The following is a 20,538-nucleotide window of genomic DNA, read 5'->3' as shown; positions in this document are numbered from 1 at the left end:
AATCTCACAAAACAAGCTTCCAGTGATTTGCGAGGACAAATTAGAAATTGTGTGCACTTGCTGCTCGGGTTGCATGGTCAGATTGAATCTTTATGGACAGTATCAAATTTTCCCCTAGTCCCAACTGACATATGGCAGACCCGCTCTAATGTTGATCAGAATGCTGCTGCTTTGGGCCCATGCATGCAGCAAAGTGTAGAAAAAATTTAAACTACATAATTGTAAATTGGAATTGATGGGCATTTCAGAGATTTGACATACAAGGTGGAATACAAATAACATACATAGGACACTCAATGAAAGTGTAAAATATTTTTGCTTACTCTTGACCAGGAGACTTCTGAATTAAGACTCCCAAATGTGCATATAATTCACCTGTCCAGGGCATGAGGACATTCTACGACGACTAAAAACACATGATCAAACCACACCTGCCTCAGTGAATACTGAGTGGGCAGGATCGCTAAGATGTAATGACCATATCCAAGTCACGCCCAAATTATTACTGTGTAAAATAAGGGTAGGATTGTGTTGATGATTGTATTGTGAATGTGTGTTAGATTATCCTTAGTATATTCATATTAAACCAGTGTTTGGAATCTGATCCTAATTTCTATCTGGCTTTCAGTAGCTCTATGCTACCAGAGGTGCTGCTGTTTTGCCATTGGAAATTTCTACCTTACTTGCAGGAGTTAACTTCCTTCCCTGATCACCACTTGCATATGCTCCTGCCTTATTACCAGCCCCAAACACTGCTCCTTTTAGTTCATCAATTGTTTGTTGCTTCTGTTCCCTGTCAGTACTCCTGTGAATTGTGCCTGTTGTTCTCCTTACCTGACTTTTGCATGTTCCACCTTTACCTATGACCCAGATCCTAACTTCTTTTGACTTTACTCCTGTCTACTCCCTGGTATTGCTTGTGGCTCTTGCAGATTCTGACCCTGGCTTGCCTGAATCTCATTCTAGTGTGGATCATCTGGTGCCTGCATACATCCAATACCTGTAGTCCACTGTCTAACTTGAAAAACCAGAGTCTCATCTACTATACATGGCCACCTGTACCTCCTGCTCCAGTGGCAAACCAGGAAATCAAGTGTCCTTGTATCTGCAATCCCTCAGTTATGCTGGTATCTGGGTATAACGAAGTCTTTAGCTCCATTGTGACTCAGTGTGCCTTTGCATCGTTACCAGATTCTTCCAAATACATTCTGGTTGCTCACTACCTGCTACTGTGAGTGCCGGACTATTCTGTATTAACCCCTGCCTGTCTGACTTCTGCAATACATCTTACCAGCATTGCCTGTTGTGCCTACAGTCTTGTGATACCTGTATTATCATTGACTTCTGTGGCTGGATTAATTATAAATAACTTATTGTATAAATGTATTTCAATTAGTGGCAGAGTGCGCTGATGTAAAACATTGTAAATATACAGATTTGTGTATTAGAAACATTGATTTCTGATGCAGTCGACATATGTTAGAGAAAATGTGTTTTTGTAAGGAAGAAAGGAAATCCCATGCTAATTAGGCCGTTTCATTTGTGAGTGACCAAGACATCTTTTAGCCTGAATGCACAGGAGGGGGTCATTAGACTTTCATTCTGAGTCTTAGAGAGATAGGAAACCTAACAGCAAATTATTAAGGAAATCACAGATTGATGTAAATTTTGTTGTCAAGTTAAAATTGCATTTAAATCCAAATCTAGAGAATATATTACATCTCATCGCAAGTCGGTGAATGTCTGGTGACAGATGGCACCAGTAGGGAGTAGTCTGAAACATTTGATTACTGATACAGAGAAAGAAACCCAGATAAACTCTGCAGGAAGAACATCTCTTCATCCTTTTTTCTCCAGAGGACCAGGTGTCGAAGCAAGCGCATCTGGTCACAACTGCATTTTGATATTACCAGTGTTCAAAATAAAGACACTCCGCTTGCAGTAAATACCAATACTTTCTGTTGTATTGATACTGGAAGCCATAACAACCAGCTTGGTCTCACCACAGATTGAAATCCAGCCGCAGAACATAGAAGAAACATAGAAGAAACCAGTTACCACTTTCTCTATCAGAAGTTAGAAAGGTGGAGGCCGCAGACAACTGAAAACGCTAAAATTAGTTTACCCTTCACCTTTTTGAGACTCCAAGTTCTGCTGCCCAATTTAGAAAAGTACACAGATTTTATAAAAATTATATCAAATAATTTAAAAGCGCTTAAGTTACTTCATTTTCTTATTTATTCTCATTTCACAGCTGGTTTAAAAATATACTACAGTAGTAAATATTTGTGCTACTTATAAGTCGAGAGTAACCTACAATATAGAGATAATTGTGGAATGATTTGGGAGCGTTATAGTAAAATTAAGGTTTGTTTTTTTTTTTTCTTTCATATTTTCACTTGTATAAGGTATGCCAACAGGCCCACTTAGGCAGGGGTTCACTGATTGATGTCCTAGTAACTTTAGTGGTCAGCCCAAATGTTATTTTCTGAACATTGTTACAATGTCCCATGTTTCACCACAATGATTTATAAGTTAAATGTAGCCCCACTGACAAAGGTGTGATGTGGTGTAGGTACTTCTCATATAGGCATATCTAGTTCTGATTTCTCCTAGACTAGCCCAGTCTTCTCTTCCTCTTTCCCAGGAATTATGGAGTTTTAGTGTAAAAGGGATTTTGCAAGGCAACTTTAATACCCAGATCAGTAGTGGTGAAGTATAAACATTCTCCAGCACTACACTTAGTAGACATAATAAATAATGTTAATAGTGGTTGACAGGTTTCTAGCAGAGCTTAAAATCACCTGAGAATTGTCTGTCTTTCCCTCACGATCACTGCATTTTCTCCCTGTTAACTTATTTTGCTCTCTGTTCATGTGGGCGACAGGTACCTAGTCACTTTAACTGGGTAACCAGAGGCTGCCCTCTTTATCTTGGCTAGTCAAGCCAGCAGTGTTGACTTGGTGGACCATTGGTCCCAGCATGCTCCTATTGTATCTGTCGGTGCAATGGGAGGGGCAGCAGAGACATACTTTGTGTAAATCAGGTAAGCAGTTCATAAACAAAAGAAGATTTCCAACTGTTGAGGCACAATGGAAAGGGGAATTAACAACATTTATTCAACAACAAATTTACACACACTTTCTTCATGTGGTGCATTGCGATGGTTATTTAACCTCTCCGGAGCCAGGTATTATCCCTCCCGGCACCGTACTCCATTTAAAGATGGCCAGCGCACACGTGCGGCGGCTGAATTGCAGGTACCTGTCCACATTAATTTGATCTGGATTTGTACAAGACTTAGGAAGAACATATTCAAATGGACACAATTAAAAGTTTGACCATTTCAGCTGCATTTATTTGGACCACACAATGTAGCACATAAAACTCCAGATTTCCAGCAGTCTGTATACAACAGTCAGCTGTTTACTGTACTTTTCTGCCTTACAAGGATTTAAGTAAATTAGCCTAATGTATTATAGTTTGTCAGCACTGCAAAAAAATTTAAGACAGTGGCTTGCTGATTGTGAAGACAAATCTTACCAACTGTATCAATAAACCGCTTCCTACAAAAACAAAAAAAAAGTCAAAATAGTTTGTCAACTAAATATGTTCCAACTCAAAGTAGAGGTAAGAATGGTTGCGTTCTGTAGCTGGTTTTGGCTTATGTGGTCATTGGATACATGCCAGCTTGTTCATGGACTAAGCGCTGACTTTGCCAATTTGCCATGCATCACATGGCCACAGCATCAGCCTCTTCCCAGCACTTATGTATGTCATTAATGGTAAACAGACAGCATAATGCAACAGTCGGTTTAGAAGAGGAGAAAGTGGAGGCAATGATGTGCAGTCAGCACCACATAATCTACCTTCTTCGTCTACAGGCTCAAAGCTGCAACCACAAAACAGAAAAGATATATAATTTTGGGCAGGGGGTATTTAATAGTGGCAAATGGTGGTGGATGATCACTAGAACTTCTGGTGAGTAATGGGTGGTGGAATGCCAGTGGGAGGCTTATTTAAACATGTAAGTCAGAAGCGAAGTTTGGAGTACATGTAGGCTCTGAGGACATGCAGTACATTTTGGAGCTAGTAGCAGCAATTTGTGACAAGTAGCTCTAAGTAACATGTGGAGGGTTGGAGTGACATGAGAAAGGCCTGATGATTATGTGTAGGCATTTTAAGATGAGGATGGCTGATGGGAGGGTGCAGAAGTCATTTTGGGACATGTTTTATTTTTTATACTTTCGGAAAAAATATTTTTGGCAGCAGTGAGGTGTGGAGAAGGGAGAGAGAGAAAGAAGAGAGCAGAGTAAGAGAGGAGATGGGTAACATGGGTTTAAGGGCAATGTGCTGGCCTCTAACCTTCCAAAAGATGTGAGCCCGCTCACAGATGCAAGTTTAATACAGATATGTGCGTCTTGTCTGTGTCTGAATGTAAGGTGGTGATCAGTGACTTATTTTTTGCTCTAAAACAGAGTTGTAACTGTTCGGTCATTTGGTAAGTGGAAAGCTGCAGGAGAAACAGAAGCAACAGCAAAATGTTCATTAATGTATTTGTGAATTTCCTGCATGTTACCGCTCACCACTGCCTTCTACTTACCTGACGTGACGGAGCAATCTTCAGTCTGCTTGTACTGTTGTAGGCTGACCTACAACACATTTTCTGCTTAGCCACTGATTAAGAGAACCTTTTCTCTTTAATGTAGACATAACATTGAGTGTTGGGAAAAAAAAGTGTCACTGCCCACTCCTAGTACAGGTTACTGCAAGGCTTGTGATATGTCAGAGGTTGCCATAGTAAGGCAACCTCTGACATTGCTCTTCATTTCATGTCCAATGGTCATATACCATAACAATGACTTCCAGTAAGCCAACAGCTAATTTGTTATGACTGTAAAACCTTTGAACTGATGTAAAGAAACCCAAAAAGGTATTTTGTCCTCTTTTCTAGTTGCATTTGAGACAAAACGACAGTGTTACATTCACCAAGCCTTCCGAATCTTCCTATTGAGGAACTGCAACCTAACAGAATAATCTGGATGCCCTTTTGGACTAAATTAGCATAATGAAATATATATGTAAGCATGTTCAGAGTATACACCGATCAGCCACAACCATAAAACCACTGACAAGTGAAGTGAATAATATTGATTATCTCGTTACAATGGTACCTGTCAAGGGGTGGGATATATTAGGCAGCAAGTGAACAGTTATTGAAGTTGATGTGTTGGAAGGTTAAAATGGGCAAGTGTAAAGATCTGAGCGATTTGGACAAGGGCCAAATTGTGATGGCTAGATGACTGGTCAGAGCATCTCCAAAAGAGAAGGTCTTGTGAGGTGTTCCCGGTATGCAGTGGTTAGTACCTAACAAAAGTGGTCCAAGGAAGGACAACACATCAACAGGCGGCAGGGTCATGGGCGCCCAATGCTCTTTGATGGGCATAGGGAGCAAATGTTACCCCGACTGGTCCAATCCCACAGAAGAACTACTGTAGCACAAGTTTCTGAGAAAGTTAAATGTTGGCTATGATGGTGACAAAATGGGTGACTTATTTTAGACTTCCAAATGTGTGCGACTAGTTTTATGCATTTTAACAAACAAGTAGAATAGCAGTTCTTCCACTGCCTCACAGCAGTGTGCTGTGAATCTTTTTCTGTCTTTATCCCCAACCTTTCAAGCAACTGCTGTGAACCTATGAAATTTATTAACCATCTTCCATTTGTGTACTGTTGTTTGAGAGGCATGTTTGGTATCAGCAACTGATGAAGTGCTGGTCCTCTATTGCCTCTATTTGGAGGTTCCCAGGGTACCTCTTAGTAAGTTAGCTCTCAATTTCAAAACACATGAATGTATGACCCAATATAGGGACTAATTGTTTAGAGTAAGGCCCACCCTATTAGTAGAAGTGCCTTGATGGAGCGGATGGGTTATCATACATTTGCAAATGTGTGTAAGTGAGGCTTCTGTATTTTGTGTACAAATAGAATAGCAGTTTTATTTGTAGTTCACAGCAGTGAGCTGTTTTTTTTTCCCCTGCATATGATAGAAGGGTGTCACAATGCACAGTGCATCTCAGCTTACGGTGTAGCTACAGACCAGTCAGAATGCCCATGCTGACCTGTCCGCAGCATAATGTGCCTACAAATGAGCGTGAGTGCCAGAACTGGACCATGGAGCAATGGAAGAATGTGGCCTGGTCTGAAGAATCACGTTTTCCTTTATTTAATGTGGACTGCCGTGTGTGTTGTTTACCTGGGGAAGAGATGGCACGTGGATGCACTATGGGAAGAAGGCAAATCGGCGGCAGTGTGATACTCTGGGCAAAGTTCTGCTGAAAAATCTTTGGTCCTGCCAATTATGTGGATGCAAATTTGACACAAACCACCTATCTAAATATTGTTGCAAACCAAGTTCACCTCTTCATAGCAACGGTATTCCCTGATGGCAGTGGCCTCTTTTAGCAGGATAATGGTTAACGCACTGATTATCACTGTTATCTTCAATGATTTGAAGAACAATGCAAAGATTTCAATGTGTTGACTTGGCCTCCAAATTCCCCGACTGAACATCAAAAAAGCATGGAGGTTTTTTTTTTTTTTTTTAAAAAAAAGGGAGGATTACCTAGGAGAAGATAATCAGCAACTGGTTTGAGCATCTATTACTCTCCATGGAACTGGGTCAGACTCCTAGGCTACAAAACAACAAGATGGAAAGCCAGGAGGGATGATAGCCCTCCCCTCCCATCTACAACCCCTTAGGATTTGGGAACAATTAGCATCCTGTATAAACTTAGAATAACCCTGCAGTGTGGGATTTTCTTCATGGAAATTTTGAGCTGCTTAAAAAGCCTCTGCAGGAGAGATGCTGTGTAGTAATATTTCTGAAACTGTGTTTGGAGTCTTGTCTCCATCCAGATCGCAAACCTGTTACCTGGAAGAAACTCTGTCCATCTGATGTGCCTATTGGAGTAGGGTGTCTGGGAGGAGGGGGGCTGTGCACATCCCTACCATCTTGGTAGAGAGCTTTGGCCAAGTGACCAGGAACAGCAAGTAGGCAGGAACTGGAGTGCAATTTGACTGGATATATATTGGAGTGTATGGGATCAAAAGACTGGTTTGAGAGACTAAAACTTGGGATAGATCTGCTGGACCTGAGGCACTGCTGTCAAGGTAATTGCCTCAGGAACTTTAACATTTCAACTTGCCCGGAGAACTATTTCACGCAAAAACTATATTAGCTGCCTTAAAACAGACTCTGGAATGGTGTGGGGTTGTTAATGAAACTTTATTATATTCTGGTGTTTTTTTGATAAATGCTTCTACTACTGGTTACAGTGTGTTTGGCTACTGTAATAAAGATACTATTGTATCATATCTCTTTGGTATCTAGGAGGTCTAGATCACACAAACAGAGTGACACGTGGGCTCTTGCCCCAACCCCCTGGTATCCTGACATTTGGTGGCAAAAGTGGGGATCACACAGACCCAATACTGTATAAAGAGAGGAGGCAATAGTCCAGAGCCCAACACCCACTACATAAGTCACTCAAAACGTTAGAAGTAAAAGACAAGGGAAAATGCCACCCAAGTGTCAATTTGATAAGGGGAGGCATAACCCGCCAGGGTCTCTCCACTGTCTCTCAAGGAGGGAAGTCCACAGTGAGGTGGTCCCCGGAAGCGAAGTGGGTGTGTGTCCAAGAATAAGGGGAATAGACCACAGCCCAGTAATAAATTGGATTACAGAGAAGGAGACGGGACAGTCAAGTGCACCCAGAAAAATGGAAGCCTGGGATGGCAGAATTTTGCATGTCTGCAGGATGGGGCGATGGATGTGTCGCACCACCCTACCACAATGAGGCACATTTTTGAGTAATGGGACAAGGAGTACCCAAAAACCATAGAGTGGAAGGAAGCCAGCCTACAGGACAAGTTGGAAAGCTTGTTGGATACATTCCTATCATGTAAAAGAGGCAAATGCCTATAAATCTGCTGGGTGAGCCAGAGAGGGAAAAGCTTACTGACTAAGTGATCAGAAGAATGCAACATCTGGCCCAGAGAAACCTAGCTCCAGAAATAACCAGAAGATCCAGTATGGGATGATACCGGCAACAAAAATGAAAGTAAGTAAAGGCACAGATGGACTGTTGCAACCCAGGCAGATGCCTGATGAGACAATCATAAATGAAACTTGTGATTCTTCACCATCAGTTGAAGCAGAAGAGGTGGGATGGCAGCGAGGGCTGGTGGACATGGATATGGCAGGACCAGTGTTATTGCGCGATTACTGAGAAATACCAATTACAACACGTTCTGTCGCATCTGGGAAAATTGGCTGCCCAGGCAATTGATCAGGAGGAGGCCCGTGAACATCCACGATGAAGAATTATTATTGTCCCCCTCTGTAAGGGTGAAACATCATACCCCCTCCCCAATTGTCCTTCGACTCCTGCGGACCAATTCAACCAGCTGAGGGCAGAGTGTGCAGATTTCAAAATCAACTTTACTTTAATCACAATGTAAATAGTGATTTAAAATCACATGAGGGTTTTTTTTCGGTTTGTTTGTTTTTTTTTTAAATAATCGATTTATACAAATCCAGGGCTTAAACAAATCCAGGACTTTAAACAAGCTTTTAATGGTAGCTTTGGGGCTGCACGGTGGCTTAGTGGTTAGCACTTCTGCCTCAAAGCACTGGGGTCATGAGTTTGATTCCCGACCATGGCCTTATCTGTGAGGAGTTTGTATGTTCTCCCTGTGTTTGCATGGATTTCCTCCGGGTGCTCCGGTTTCCTCCCACACTCCAAAAACATACTGGCAGGTTAACTGGCTGCTAACAAATTGACCCTAGTCTGTGTGTGTGTGTGTGTGTGTGTGTGTGTGTGTGTGTCTGTGTCTGTGTTAGGGAGTTTAGACTATAAGCCCCAATGGGGCAGGGACTGATGTGAGCGAGTTCTCTGTACAGCGCTGCGGAATTAGTGGCGCTATATAAATAAATGATGATGATGAATGGTAATTGGCATACTGTGCAATATGAACCATAGTCCTTTGACTAGCTGCTCTACCAATAAAAGGTCTGTATTTATGGCTATCGTTATTGACCTAATTTAATTAGGACTCATGTGATACAAAGAGGTACAGGCAACAGACAAGTCCAGACAAGAAACAGATAATTCCAGAATTATTTTATTACTGTAAAAGCAACCCCGTTTAATGACCCCTTGTTTGACCATGATTTGTGTCAACAGTGGCACCAATAGACTGGTAAAAAATGCACATTGGTTCAGAAATTGTAGTTGGTAATGAAAATATCATGGTGGCAGTAGAACAATTGCTAACAGCAGCATCAGCTTCAGTACAAAGAATATTTTCCACATTTGGTTTGGTGCAGTCAAAACAGAAACCGCTGACAAAGCTACAAAACTTGTGTTTATTTTTAAGGCATTCAATAAACCTAATGTGTAGGCTCATTCAGATTTACAAATAAGGCAAGGCAATTGCCAACTATTGTAACTTTTAACATCATTGCTGTTTCTTTCCTTTTGCAGTTTGTGTTGTGATTTGTGTTTAGTTTGCTGTGACATGCCATGATTGATGACACGGTCAAGTCATTTAAATTTAATATATTAAAGTTGCAGGATTTTAAAAGAACTTTGTATTATTGTTTTTACTTGATTTGTTTACGTGATCATTTTTTTTTTAAAAAACTATAAAAAAAAAAAATCTGATTTAAATCAAAATAATCTGATTTCTAAAAAAAAAAAAAAAAAAAAAAAAATCGTGATTTTTTTTCACACTTGTTTGGGGAGGCTCTTCCTAGTGGATTGCCCACATTTGCCCAAGTTACTAGGGAATAAATTACTGACAAAGATGGAATTGCTATGATTTTGCAAGAAGAACAAGGTGAAATCCTCCTGTGTCGCTAGGAAAGGAGAAAAATTAAAATAGGAGTACCAATTTCATCTAGTAGCATCCTCTTATAACACACCAGAGACTGTCTGTACCTGAACAGTATTGTAGCAAAATCCTATTAGGCTACCCCATGGGTAAGGAAAAGATGTTGATATCCAAAAGAGAGCAGAACATACTGTGTGTTCCACCTATTACAAACGATGGGCCCTGGCATCTTGTTCAAAAGGGAAGGATAGAGATTGTTTGGTATGATCCATCTAGCCTTGTGACATATCCACATCTGGATGATTTTTAGAATGCATGGTGTCTTGCTGGAATTGAACCATGGCAATGATTGCCAGTTATGTCCGGTCATGGGGACAGAAGAAAAGCTAGTAAGACAAGGATGCTGGATTATATGGATGTTTTTAGGTCAGTTACACCTCTTCTAAAGGATGCTGAATCAGAAAAGACATTTAAGAATGGGGTGTAGAGTCCGGCCCCAAAGTGGGTACCCAGTTCAAAAAGAATATATTATAGATGTAATTCTGTACCTGGTAGACCAAGTCCACTCAGGAAGTCAAAGGAGAAGAGAAAGGCAATGAGGACACCAATAGCCCCAAGTAACTCTAATTAATAACCAGGTTCCATTACTTCCCTACCACTACACAGTGAAAAAGAAATTGATGAAGTACAAAAGAAAGAGAATGCTGACAGTATACTGCATAATCTGGATGCTGTTCAGGACCAGCCAGCATCAGGGGGTCATTTGGAGTCTTAAAATTTGCCTTACTCTGAACATCTTCTACATGTCCAAGGGGAAGAGGTGGAAGATGTCCACTATCCTGATGTACCAGAGCCAGGGGGAATGGTGTACCTAACAGAAATTGTTGTGGTATTGGGAAGAGAAAATTGGGCCAGGACTCCAGGGACACCCATAATTTCCCCAGAGCAATATAAAGTTCCTTCAGCTGAGCAGAATTTGGTTAGATGTTTAGAGAGGTGAACGTTAAGCCGCAAACTACAGAAGCCAGATGGAGGAGTCGCTGCTCTTGACTAGATTAACCAGGGAGGGTCAATCTGTGGATTTAGTGGGTGATGGGTCTTCAGCAGAGCCCTCACATGCCCTGGGGACCCGTTGGCCTGTATATGGGCCATTATCCGCATTTTGTCTTAGGGTGGGGAGGGCCTACGCAGGATCCTGTGCTGCATCCCTGTTCCCTCAAATGGCATTACTAAAGCTGGGGGAGGGGGGGGGATGTCTCCTGTCCCTTAATGGGAACCACCAGTCCTTGTCTTGCCACAACAACCACTTCCATCCCTGCTTCCCACTATGAAAGCCCAGAATTACATTGTTGATGTCCGCCCCAATCTTTGCACCCTTGTTTGCTATTATGAAAACCTCCTCTGCTCTGATGCACCAGAGGTGGGGGAAGTGGGGCACCCAACAACAAATATTGTAGGATTGAAGGGTATGGACTGTGAGCAAGAAGGGATGAACTGAGAGACCTCACCATAACCACCGAACTGTGAAGGGATTCACATGCTGTCTGATTACGGACAGTTTTTGGTGTTTCATTTGCAAATGGGAAAGCCCTATGGAAAAATTGATTGCGGCATCACTTTTTCCAGATAAAGTCACTGGAAATAACGGGATTTATACTTACGATAAATCTTTTTCTCCGTGTCCATCTGGGGTTGAGTCGGGGGGAGGAGTCTGGCACCCAAAGAGTTAACTTTTTTCAGCTGACAGCATATCATCCCCGCCAATTCCCCACATACCTCAGTTTGATTACCAAAGCCCTTAGGATGATAGGCCAATCAACCAAGACACACACCACTCAACAGAGGGGGGAGTGGAGATAAAAGAAAACAACGAAAAAGACGGGGGGATCGCAGTGCCACCCAGATCGACTCAGAGAAAAAGATTTATCGTAAGTATAAATCCAGTTTTCTCTTACATCCATCTGGGGGACACTCCTTAACCATGGGGACTTACAAAAGCAATCCCTCTGAAGGGTGGGACCGCTCTGATCTCCTTGCACGCAGAACACTACGGCCAAAGGCGTCCCCAGATGCAAATATATTAAATTGGTAGAATTTTGTAAAGGTATGGACCGAGGACCAGGTGGCTGCCCTGCACAGCTGGTCCGCCGTGGCTCCATTACGAGCCGCCCAAGACGCCCCAACCGACCGGGTAGAATGGGCAACAATACGCTTCGGCACAGGGAGATTAATACGGACATAAGCCTCCCTGATAGTCAGGGTAAGCCATCTGGCAATAGTTTGCTTAGATGCTGGCCATCCCCGTTTGGAAAAGTCAAACAACACAAATAGAGACCGTCTTACGTATCTTTGCAGATCTCTTAACATATATACGTAATGCCCTCACTATGTCCAAATATTTATTTGTCTTTGTTCCAGGAGTCTGAGGCTCCTCTCTGAATACTGGAACCACTATATCCTGATTAATATGAAAACCTGAGACCACCTTAGGGAGAAAAGATGGAACAGTCCTTAAAACTGCTCTATCCTCATGAAAAACCAGATAAGGTTCCTTGCAGGATAAAGCTCCATGCTCCAAGACCCTTCTGGCCGAGGCGATAGCAAGCAGGAAGACTGTCTTCCATGTCAAGAACCGCCACTCTGCTGAGAGTAGAGGTTCAAAGGGAGGCTCCTGCAACATGCTTAGGACCAGATTAGGATCCCAAGGCTCCGCAGGATGCACGTAGGGCGGCTGGATGTGAAGCACTCCCTGTAGAAAAGTCTTAACATTCGGAAGCTCCGCCAGCCGCCTATGGAAATACACTGACAAAGCAGATACCTGAACCTTTAAGGTTCCAAGTTTAAGCCCCGCCTCTAAACCACACTGTAAGAAGGCGAGAAATCTAGCCAGACTAAAGATTTTAGAATTGTAACACTTCTTCTTACACCACTTTATATATATATGCCAAATACGGTGGTAAATTCTGGCTGAAACTGGCTTTCTGGCATTCAGGAGAGTGCCTATTACACCCCCCGAGAAACCTCTCGCTCTCCACAGACTGGATTCTAAGGCTCTGCCATTAAATTCAGCTGGTTCAGCCTCTGACGCAAGAACTGTCCCAGGGTCCGCAGATCTCTTCACATCCTTACTAGCAGTACCAGAAAGACTGGACGATCCTCCGGACTGACTCTCCACAGGACCCTGTGGGGCAGGTTTTACCTGCAGCCCCAAGGCCTTGCTAGGACGTCCACTACCAGTGGATCCCTTGTTCTTGCGCAGAACTCTGGGACCTTCCTGCCTTTTGTTCGGTTCTTGTCCGGCAACCACCAGCTGAGGACCTACCTCCTCCACTGGTACCTCGAACACGGGAATGCTCCTCTGGGGTGGAACCCTGCACAGGGTAAGGTCGCGAAAGATGTCACCATCTTTCCCAGCAGCTTCAAAGACCTGGCTACTGACAGCCTCTTGTCTGACAGGATCCTGCCTGTCCACTCCATCTAGGACCTCAACTTGTCCTGTGGAGACAACATTCTGCTGCGTACCAAGTCCCTCACTAGTCTCAAGAAACGCATTCTTAGACAAGGGATTCTCTGTGACCCTTTCAGACTCTAGAAGTTCGGTCATAGACTGAACGACCCGTCTGGCCTTAGCACCCCGAATGGGTGTGACTAAAACCCTTTCCCTTACTGGGATTTCTAAGCCTGTATATCTTTGTTTAAACAAAGCAAATCGACAGCCCTGAGCTCTTTCTGATTTGACAGAAGCCAGCGAGGTAATTTTTTCCAAAACTTAATGTGAGCTGGTCCCATGAATTCTATCACGATATCCTGGACCTACTCGTCTACCGAGGACCTTGTCTACTGCTGGGCAAACCCAAGCAGCCGTCCTCCCACCCCACCCCCTGTAACCAGAGGTGGGTGGTAGTCATGCTGCTGGTCTATCCGACAGCTTGGCGGAAGAAGCTCTCCGCGCCGCAGGGGCAAAGGATGACCTTCCCCCACGGGACTGTCTCCTGGATTCCACGGCCCTGGATTGGTAGTCTTGCCTCTGCCAGACCCGCCCCCATAAGGAGGCTGTCTGAAAGAACTAAACCTAGGCCTAGCCCTAGGTCTTGGTTTTTACAGGCTTCAGGGGGCAAGAAGATGTCCTTGCCTGTAAATACTCCAATAGTCTAATTCTGGACCAAATAGCATCCCACCCGTATACGGGATGGATTCTAATGATCTTTTAGACTCTGAATCCGCATTTCAAGCCCTTAACCACAACTCCCTTCTAGCTACTACAGCTGTAGCTGAAAAAGACGAAGCTATGGAGGCCGAAATATGGGCCGCTTCATATACATAGCCTGCTGCCTCCCTTAGCTGCATGGCCAGCGGCAGTAAATCTGAATCCTGCAAGGCAGACTCTAACTGCCCTGCCCAGACTTCCAATGGCCCTAGCTACCCAGGTAGAGGACAATGCTGGCCTGAGACTAGTACCGGCGGCCGAGAAGATTGACTTCAGCAGGGATTCTAATTTCTTGTCAGTCGCGTCCTGTAAGGTCGCTGACCCGGGTACAGGTAGTGTATTTTGACGAACCAATCTCGCCACAGGTGCATCCACCTTTGCCACCTGTTCCAACGGGTCATATCCTCCTCCTGAAAGGGGTACAATACGCCAAACTTCCTTGGCATAGAGAACCTTTTATCTGGATATTTCCAAGAGGCCTCTACAATATCCCTCAACTCAGCTGAGGGAGGGAACCTGACCACCTGCTTAGAAGCTTTCTTAAAGAGGGAGCGGTCCAAGGATTTTGTCTCCTCTACTTCAGCAAACCCCAGGGTCTGACGAACTGCTCTTACCAGATCGTCAATACCCTGGTGCCTAGAGTTTCCTTCTGACTCTATAATGGACCATCTGAATCGTCCAACAATTCCCCCTCCTCCTCTGAGGAACTCACAGAGTCTGACACTGACCACAGCGCTTTAGCTGTTTGTCTAAGTCTTTTAACACTACGCTTGTGTCTGGGGTTCTCCAGTAGATGGGTAAGCCGGTACAGGCCTTTAGCCACCGCTGACCAACCCACCTCTCCTATCTGGGAAACCCCCGGGAGGGTTGGGGAGAGAAATAAACCGACCCCTGGGGAAAATGACTCATCTGTCATTCCTACGGTTATACCCTGAGAAGCCACAGATGTAGATGGGATCTCAACTGGTTTAGATAACAGACTTACAAGGGTATTAACTCCCTGTGTTAAGGCAGCCGCCCACTCAGGAGGGTCTACCGTTATGTGTCTATAGGCTGTTTCACAGGAGCCACAGTGCAGGCTCCCCCTGATCCAGCCGTTTACTTGTTAATTTAACATTACATTTTGAACAGACATTATGTTTGGTACGTGTTGATTTGCTTTTATCTGCCATCACAAGATGAGAAAAACTGAATCACGTTTCAAAATTCACAAACACTTCTCCAAATTATCAGAAAATACAGATTAGGTTATTTAACATATCATAGTATTTCTGATTTAAATAAGACAGGCTTGGAGAACTTTATAATTTTTCATAAACTGTTCTCTCAACACATCATTGTCTTATAATATACATGTCTACATATGTACACACATACACACAGAAGAAATAAAAGTGATACTCAGCGGGGAAGATATGTGTCAACAGTGCACTTCTCTTCAAATGACTGCTGCAACTGTCCTCCTTTTAAAGCTTGGCGCCAAAAAGGGATCTTCCACGTGCTCACTCAGCAGGGGGGAGGGGGGGGAGAAGCGGTGTTCCTCAAACACATTCCCCTTCCACTGGCTCTCCTTCTGTGTTATTTACTTTAACAGCATTTTGCCCTCTCTCTTATATTAGGGGAAACCTGTTAGAATGTGTTCCCCGCTAGCGCTATCAATAGCGCGCCATCCTCAAGTTTTCACTGCCATCCCATGGGAGGAGGAACTTGGTATACTCCAGCTGGCTTCCGGGGAACCTCAGCAGTAAAGGCGCTTTCTGCCTAATGGCAGCGCCCGTCCTGCATCAGCGGGAAGAGTCTCTTGCCGACTGCTTCCCGCTGTGAGAAGCGTTTCACCATGTCAGCGGGGCCACCCCCCCCCCAAACAGGCGCTTCTCCTACGAGTCAGCTCGGAGCCTCTCTGCTTTTAAAAGAAAAAAACTGCAAAAGAAAAGGATAAAACATATTACCAGTGAACCCTGTTCACTGTCTCTCTGGAGCTCTTCAGGTGTGACCTTCTTCCAAGGGCACCCAATTCAAACTGAGGTATGTGGGGAATTGGCGGGGGTGATATGCTGTCAGCTGAAAAAAGTTAACTCTTTGGGTGCCAGACTCCTCCCCCCAACTCAACCCCATGGTTAAGGAGTGTCCCCCAGATGGATATAAGAGAAAAGGGGTTTTCCCTAGCTGGTGCAGAGAGAAAGTAGTCCTAGAATACCAAAGGCTCAGGGGGAGCTACCCGCTACAGAACATATCCTCCAAATCTACCGATTAAAAATGACATTGTGGAAGTCTGCACAAGACCCTTTGCCCTGGAATGTGGCCAAGAAAAACCCCACCACTCTGATGTGCCAGAGGCAAAGGTGTCTGCTGTAAATGGAGATTTGGGGAGGGTGGGCACTAGCAGGAATTTAAATCCATCCAGCTAGAGGAGAAGGAACTACTACGCCCCAGATTATACTATCAAACCTATTTGGGAACCCTGGTCTCCTATTTGTTCTGTTTGGCTGGGAACATCCCTCCCGCAGGAAATACAATTGATATTACTATGGGACAGTAACAGATTTCTTCCAGAATGTGGATTACTAGAAACCATTTCACCAGGAACGGGTCCAAGGATATGTTAGTAAAGGGGATAAGTAAAATGGAAATGTGCACCCACCTGGCCAAGACATCACTCCTGGTCCCTCAACAGAGACCAGTTCTTGTGCCACGATATAAGGACAAGATGGGTTCTGACAGGATTAGGATAAAATATGCTTGTGTGAACAGAATAGCCAAACATTGGGTTGTTTTAATTTATTAACCTCCATTGTTACACCATCTAAATGTGGATAAAAATCAAGATGAACTTAAGCTTATCCATACTATTCTCAATACAGGCAGGTGACATCTGAACATCATATCATATTTCAATATGGTGTATGTACCGTTTCCTGACCAAGGTATCACTATTCTACTTTAAATCTTATTAATCGTGTAGAAAATACTGCTATTAAGTAATGAAATACATTTTTTATTCTCCAGCAGCTATGAACTTTCACAATGTTTATTAACATGGGAGGAAAATGGATACAGCTTATAAATACTGAATCAATATATATCAAAAGTGTATCCTGTTCACCTACACTTGAGACCATTTTTTATTTACTAGCAATTTTAACAATTATTAACTTTACTGTACATAAACTGTCAATTTGAATTCTTGTAAAGCCAGCAAATACAATTTTTCGTATGTATAATATGGCTTTGGGATTTCTACTTAAAACACAGAAGTAGATTGGAAAGAGAATCAATTTTTAAAAACCAAAGTGTAGCTTCTTGAATATACCTGCTCTATTTATAATTTTATCACGATGGCTCCCCAACATGAGCTATTTTGTAAAATGAGAACTGTGCAGACATAAGGAGGAAGATACATACCAACACTTGGGCAGCATCCATGTACTGTAGGCCAAAATAATCAGTTTCCACTAAGTCCAAGTGGTATACAATCTGGTCGAACAAATCCTGCCCTTTGGCTTGTTTCTGAAATACAGAAGATGTCAGTTTAGCAACACTCTTGCAATGATATTGTACATGCAAAAATATTAGAATACCACTGCAAATCACATAAACCCGACAATTACTACAAAATACAGTTTCATGTACATCGAAAAGGTCTGCATCACCAAGTCAAACTTTATAAATCACAACACTATTGTGTTTAATACAATTTTGCACAGCATTGCAATAATATGTACAGAATATTTACCTAGCATATATTGCAATACTTTTGTTTAATTCACAAACACATTATAAGCATAGGCTATTTGTTAATGCACAAAAACACAATTACAAGATTCTAATGTAATAGGCCTTCCTAATTAATTTATAGATTTAAAACATAAAAAAGGGACCAATTTAAAAGGATGTATTTTTTTTTATTTTTTTTTAATCAGGCCAGAATGGAAAGCTGGATAGCACCCTTTTAATTGGCAATAGGGATTTTTGCACTTTGATAAACGTACTCACAAGTTTTAAAAACTCTATAATACCCCATTCATACTGCACCAAAATCCCGGGTTTTACCCGGGGAGAGATCAAACGACCCGGGTCTTGGTGCAGTATGAATGGTACAAGTGAAAAATCCCGGGTCTTCAACCCGGGATTTATCGAGGGGTACTTCCCGGGTCGGACCCGGGTTGCCTGCACTACGAATGGTGCAACCCGGGTTTTTGCATAGTTGCAGCGCGAGCGAGAGAGAGCGCGAGCGAGAGAGAGAGAAAGAGAGCGCGAGCGAGAGAGAGAGAAAGAGAGCGCGAGCGAGAGAGAGAGAAAGAGAGCGCGAGCGAGAGAGAGAGAAAGAGAGCGCGAGCGAGAGAGAGAGAAAGAGAGCGCGAGCGAGAGAGAGAGAAAGAGAGCGCGAGCGCGAGCGCGAGAAAGAGAGCGCGAGCGCGAGAGAAAGAAAGAGAGCGCGAGCGCGAGAGAGAGAAAGAGAGCGCGAGCGCGAGAGAGAGAAAGAGAGCGCGAGCGCGAGAGAGAGAAAGAGAGCGCGAGCGCGAGAGAGAGAAAGAGAGCGCGAGCGCGAGAGAGAGAAAGAGAGCGCGAGCCGCGAGAGAGAGAAAGAGAGCGCGAGCGCGAGAGAGAGAAAGAGAGCGCGAGCGCGAGAGAGAGAAAGAGAGCGCGAGCGCGAGAGAGAGAAAGAGAGCGCGAGCGCGAGAGAGAGAAAGAGAGCGCGAGCGCGAGCGCGAGAGAGAGAAAGAGAGCGCGAGCGCGAGCGCGAGAGAGAGAAAGAGAGCGCGAGCGCGAGGAGGAGAGAGCGCGGAGAGAGAAAGAGAGCGCGAGCGCGAGCGCGAGAGAGAGAAAGAGAGCGCGAGCGCGAGCGCGAGAGAGAGAAAGAGAGCGCGAGCGCGAGCGCGAGAGAGAGAAAGAGAGCGAGCGCGAGCGCGAGAGAAGAAAGAGAGCGAGCGCGAGCGAGAGCGAGAGAAAGAGAGCGAGAGCGAGAGAAGAGAGCGAGAGCGCGAGCGAGAGCGAGAGAAAGAGAGCGAGAGAAAGAGAGCGAGAGCGCGAGCGCGAGCGAGAGAAAGAGAGCGAGAGCGAGAGAAAGAGCGAGCGAGAAAGAGCGAGCGAGAAAGAGCGAGCGAGAAGAGCGAGCGAGAGAGAGAAAGAGCGAGCGAGAGAAAGAGCGAGCGAGAGAAAGAGCGAGCGAGAGAAAGAGAGAGAAAGAGAGAGAGCGAGAGAGAAAGAGAGAGAGCGAGAGAGAAAGAGAGAGAGCGAGAGAGAAAGAGAGAGAAAGAGAAAGAGAAAGAGAGAAAGAGAGAGAGAGAGAGAAGAGAAGAGAAAGAGAGAGAAAGAGAGAGAAAGAGAGAGAAAGAGAGATAAAGAGAGAGAGAGAGAGAGAGAGAGAGAGAAAGAGAGAGAGAGAGAGAGAGAGAGAGAGAGAAAGAGAGAGAGAGAGAGAGAGAGAGAGAGAGAGAGAGAGAAAGAGAAAGAGAAAGAGAGAGAGAGAGAGAGAAAGAGAGAGAGAGAAAGAGAGAGAGAAAGAGAGAGAGAGAGAGAGAAAGAGAGAGAGAGAGAGAGAGAGAGAGAGAGAGGAAATTCCCGGGTCCGAGGTGCAATATGAATGGTGTTTCTTAGCTGGGACGCTCCGAGACCCTGCAAAAACCCGGCTTCAAAAACCCGGGATATTGCAGGGGCGGCAGTATGAAAGTGGTATAAGTAAATACTTAAAAAGTGTCTTAATAGAGCTTTGGGCCCCCCTTGAATGATTATTATTCATTTATAAGTCGCAACATAGGGTCCGCAGCACCATATATAGAGGACACAGTAAAATGGTACAAGACAAAACAGGTCATTACAATAAAGGCAAAAACAGTATAGGCAAATCGATAAAATAAACAGTAAAGGAATAGCAGAACCAGCAAGAAATGAAGTGCTAGCCGGAGAATAGTCTCTTTCAATGACTTGAGGAAAGAGGCATGAGAGGTAGAAGAGCAAATTGGCAAAATCTGAGCCTGTACCCAGGAGTGTGGTCACAGCAAACAGGACTAGGGCAGTTGTTTGAGGATAGCAGGGAAGTCACAGGTGAGCTGGCGGCATTGGCAATGAAAGGAGGAGGACACAAGTGAAGAGGGCCCTGCAAATGAGTTTTTTTCACTCTAGGGGGGAAAGGTAGACAAACGAGGGTGACACAGAAAGAGTAGTACTGAGGGGGGAGTATGGTTGTGTTAGAAGGAGAGCTGGTAGTCTTTGATGAAGAAATGGTTTTGACAGTCATTTTGAAGCCTCCAAGAGGGGTGGAAAGCCTGATTGGGAGAGGGAGGGAGGTCTAAAAGGCCGTGAGCAGCACGGGCGAAGAATTGGAGGTGGGAGTGAGAGGAAGCAACGAGTGAGGAGAGAGGCTGCGGAACAGAGAGGGTGGAAGGGAGAGTGCAGGGAGATGAGGCCTGGAGGTGTTGGTGGGGAGGGGGTGA

At 44.1% G+C, this 20,538-nt stretch overlaps 1 protein-coding gene across 5 annotated transcripts in view; it reads right to left on the bottom strand.

Annotated features, from left to right (window-relative positions):
- Positions 1 to 20,538, bottom strand: part of EPB41L4B (erythrocyte membrane protein band 4.1 like 4B) — a 359,971-nt gene that overhangs the window by 278,800 nt on the left and 60,633 nt on the right. For all 5 annotated transcript variants that reach the window (XM_075212804.1, XM_075212805.1, XM_075212808.1 and 2 more), the window contains one exon: positions 17,507 to 17,611. In XM_075212804.1, the coding sequence (XP_075068905.1) occupies positions 17,507 to 17,611 (105 nt within the window). The remainder of the gene's footprint in view (positions 1 to 17,506; positions 17,612 to 20,538) is intronic.

The sequence above is a fragment of the Mixophyes fleayi genome, chromosome 5 (genome assembly GCF_038048845.1).
Source record: "Mixophyes fleayi isolate aMixFle1 chromosome 5, aMixFle1.hap1, whole genome shotgun sequence".
Classification (NCBI taxonomy): Eukaryota; Metazoa; Chordata; class Amphibia; order Anura; family Limnodynastidae; genus Mixophyes; species Mixophyes fleayi.
This window is presented reverse-complemented; position numbering and strand designations above follow the sequence as displayed.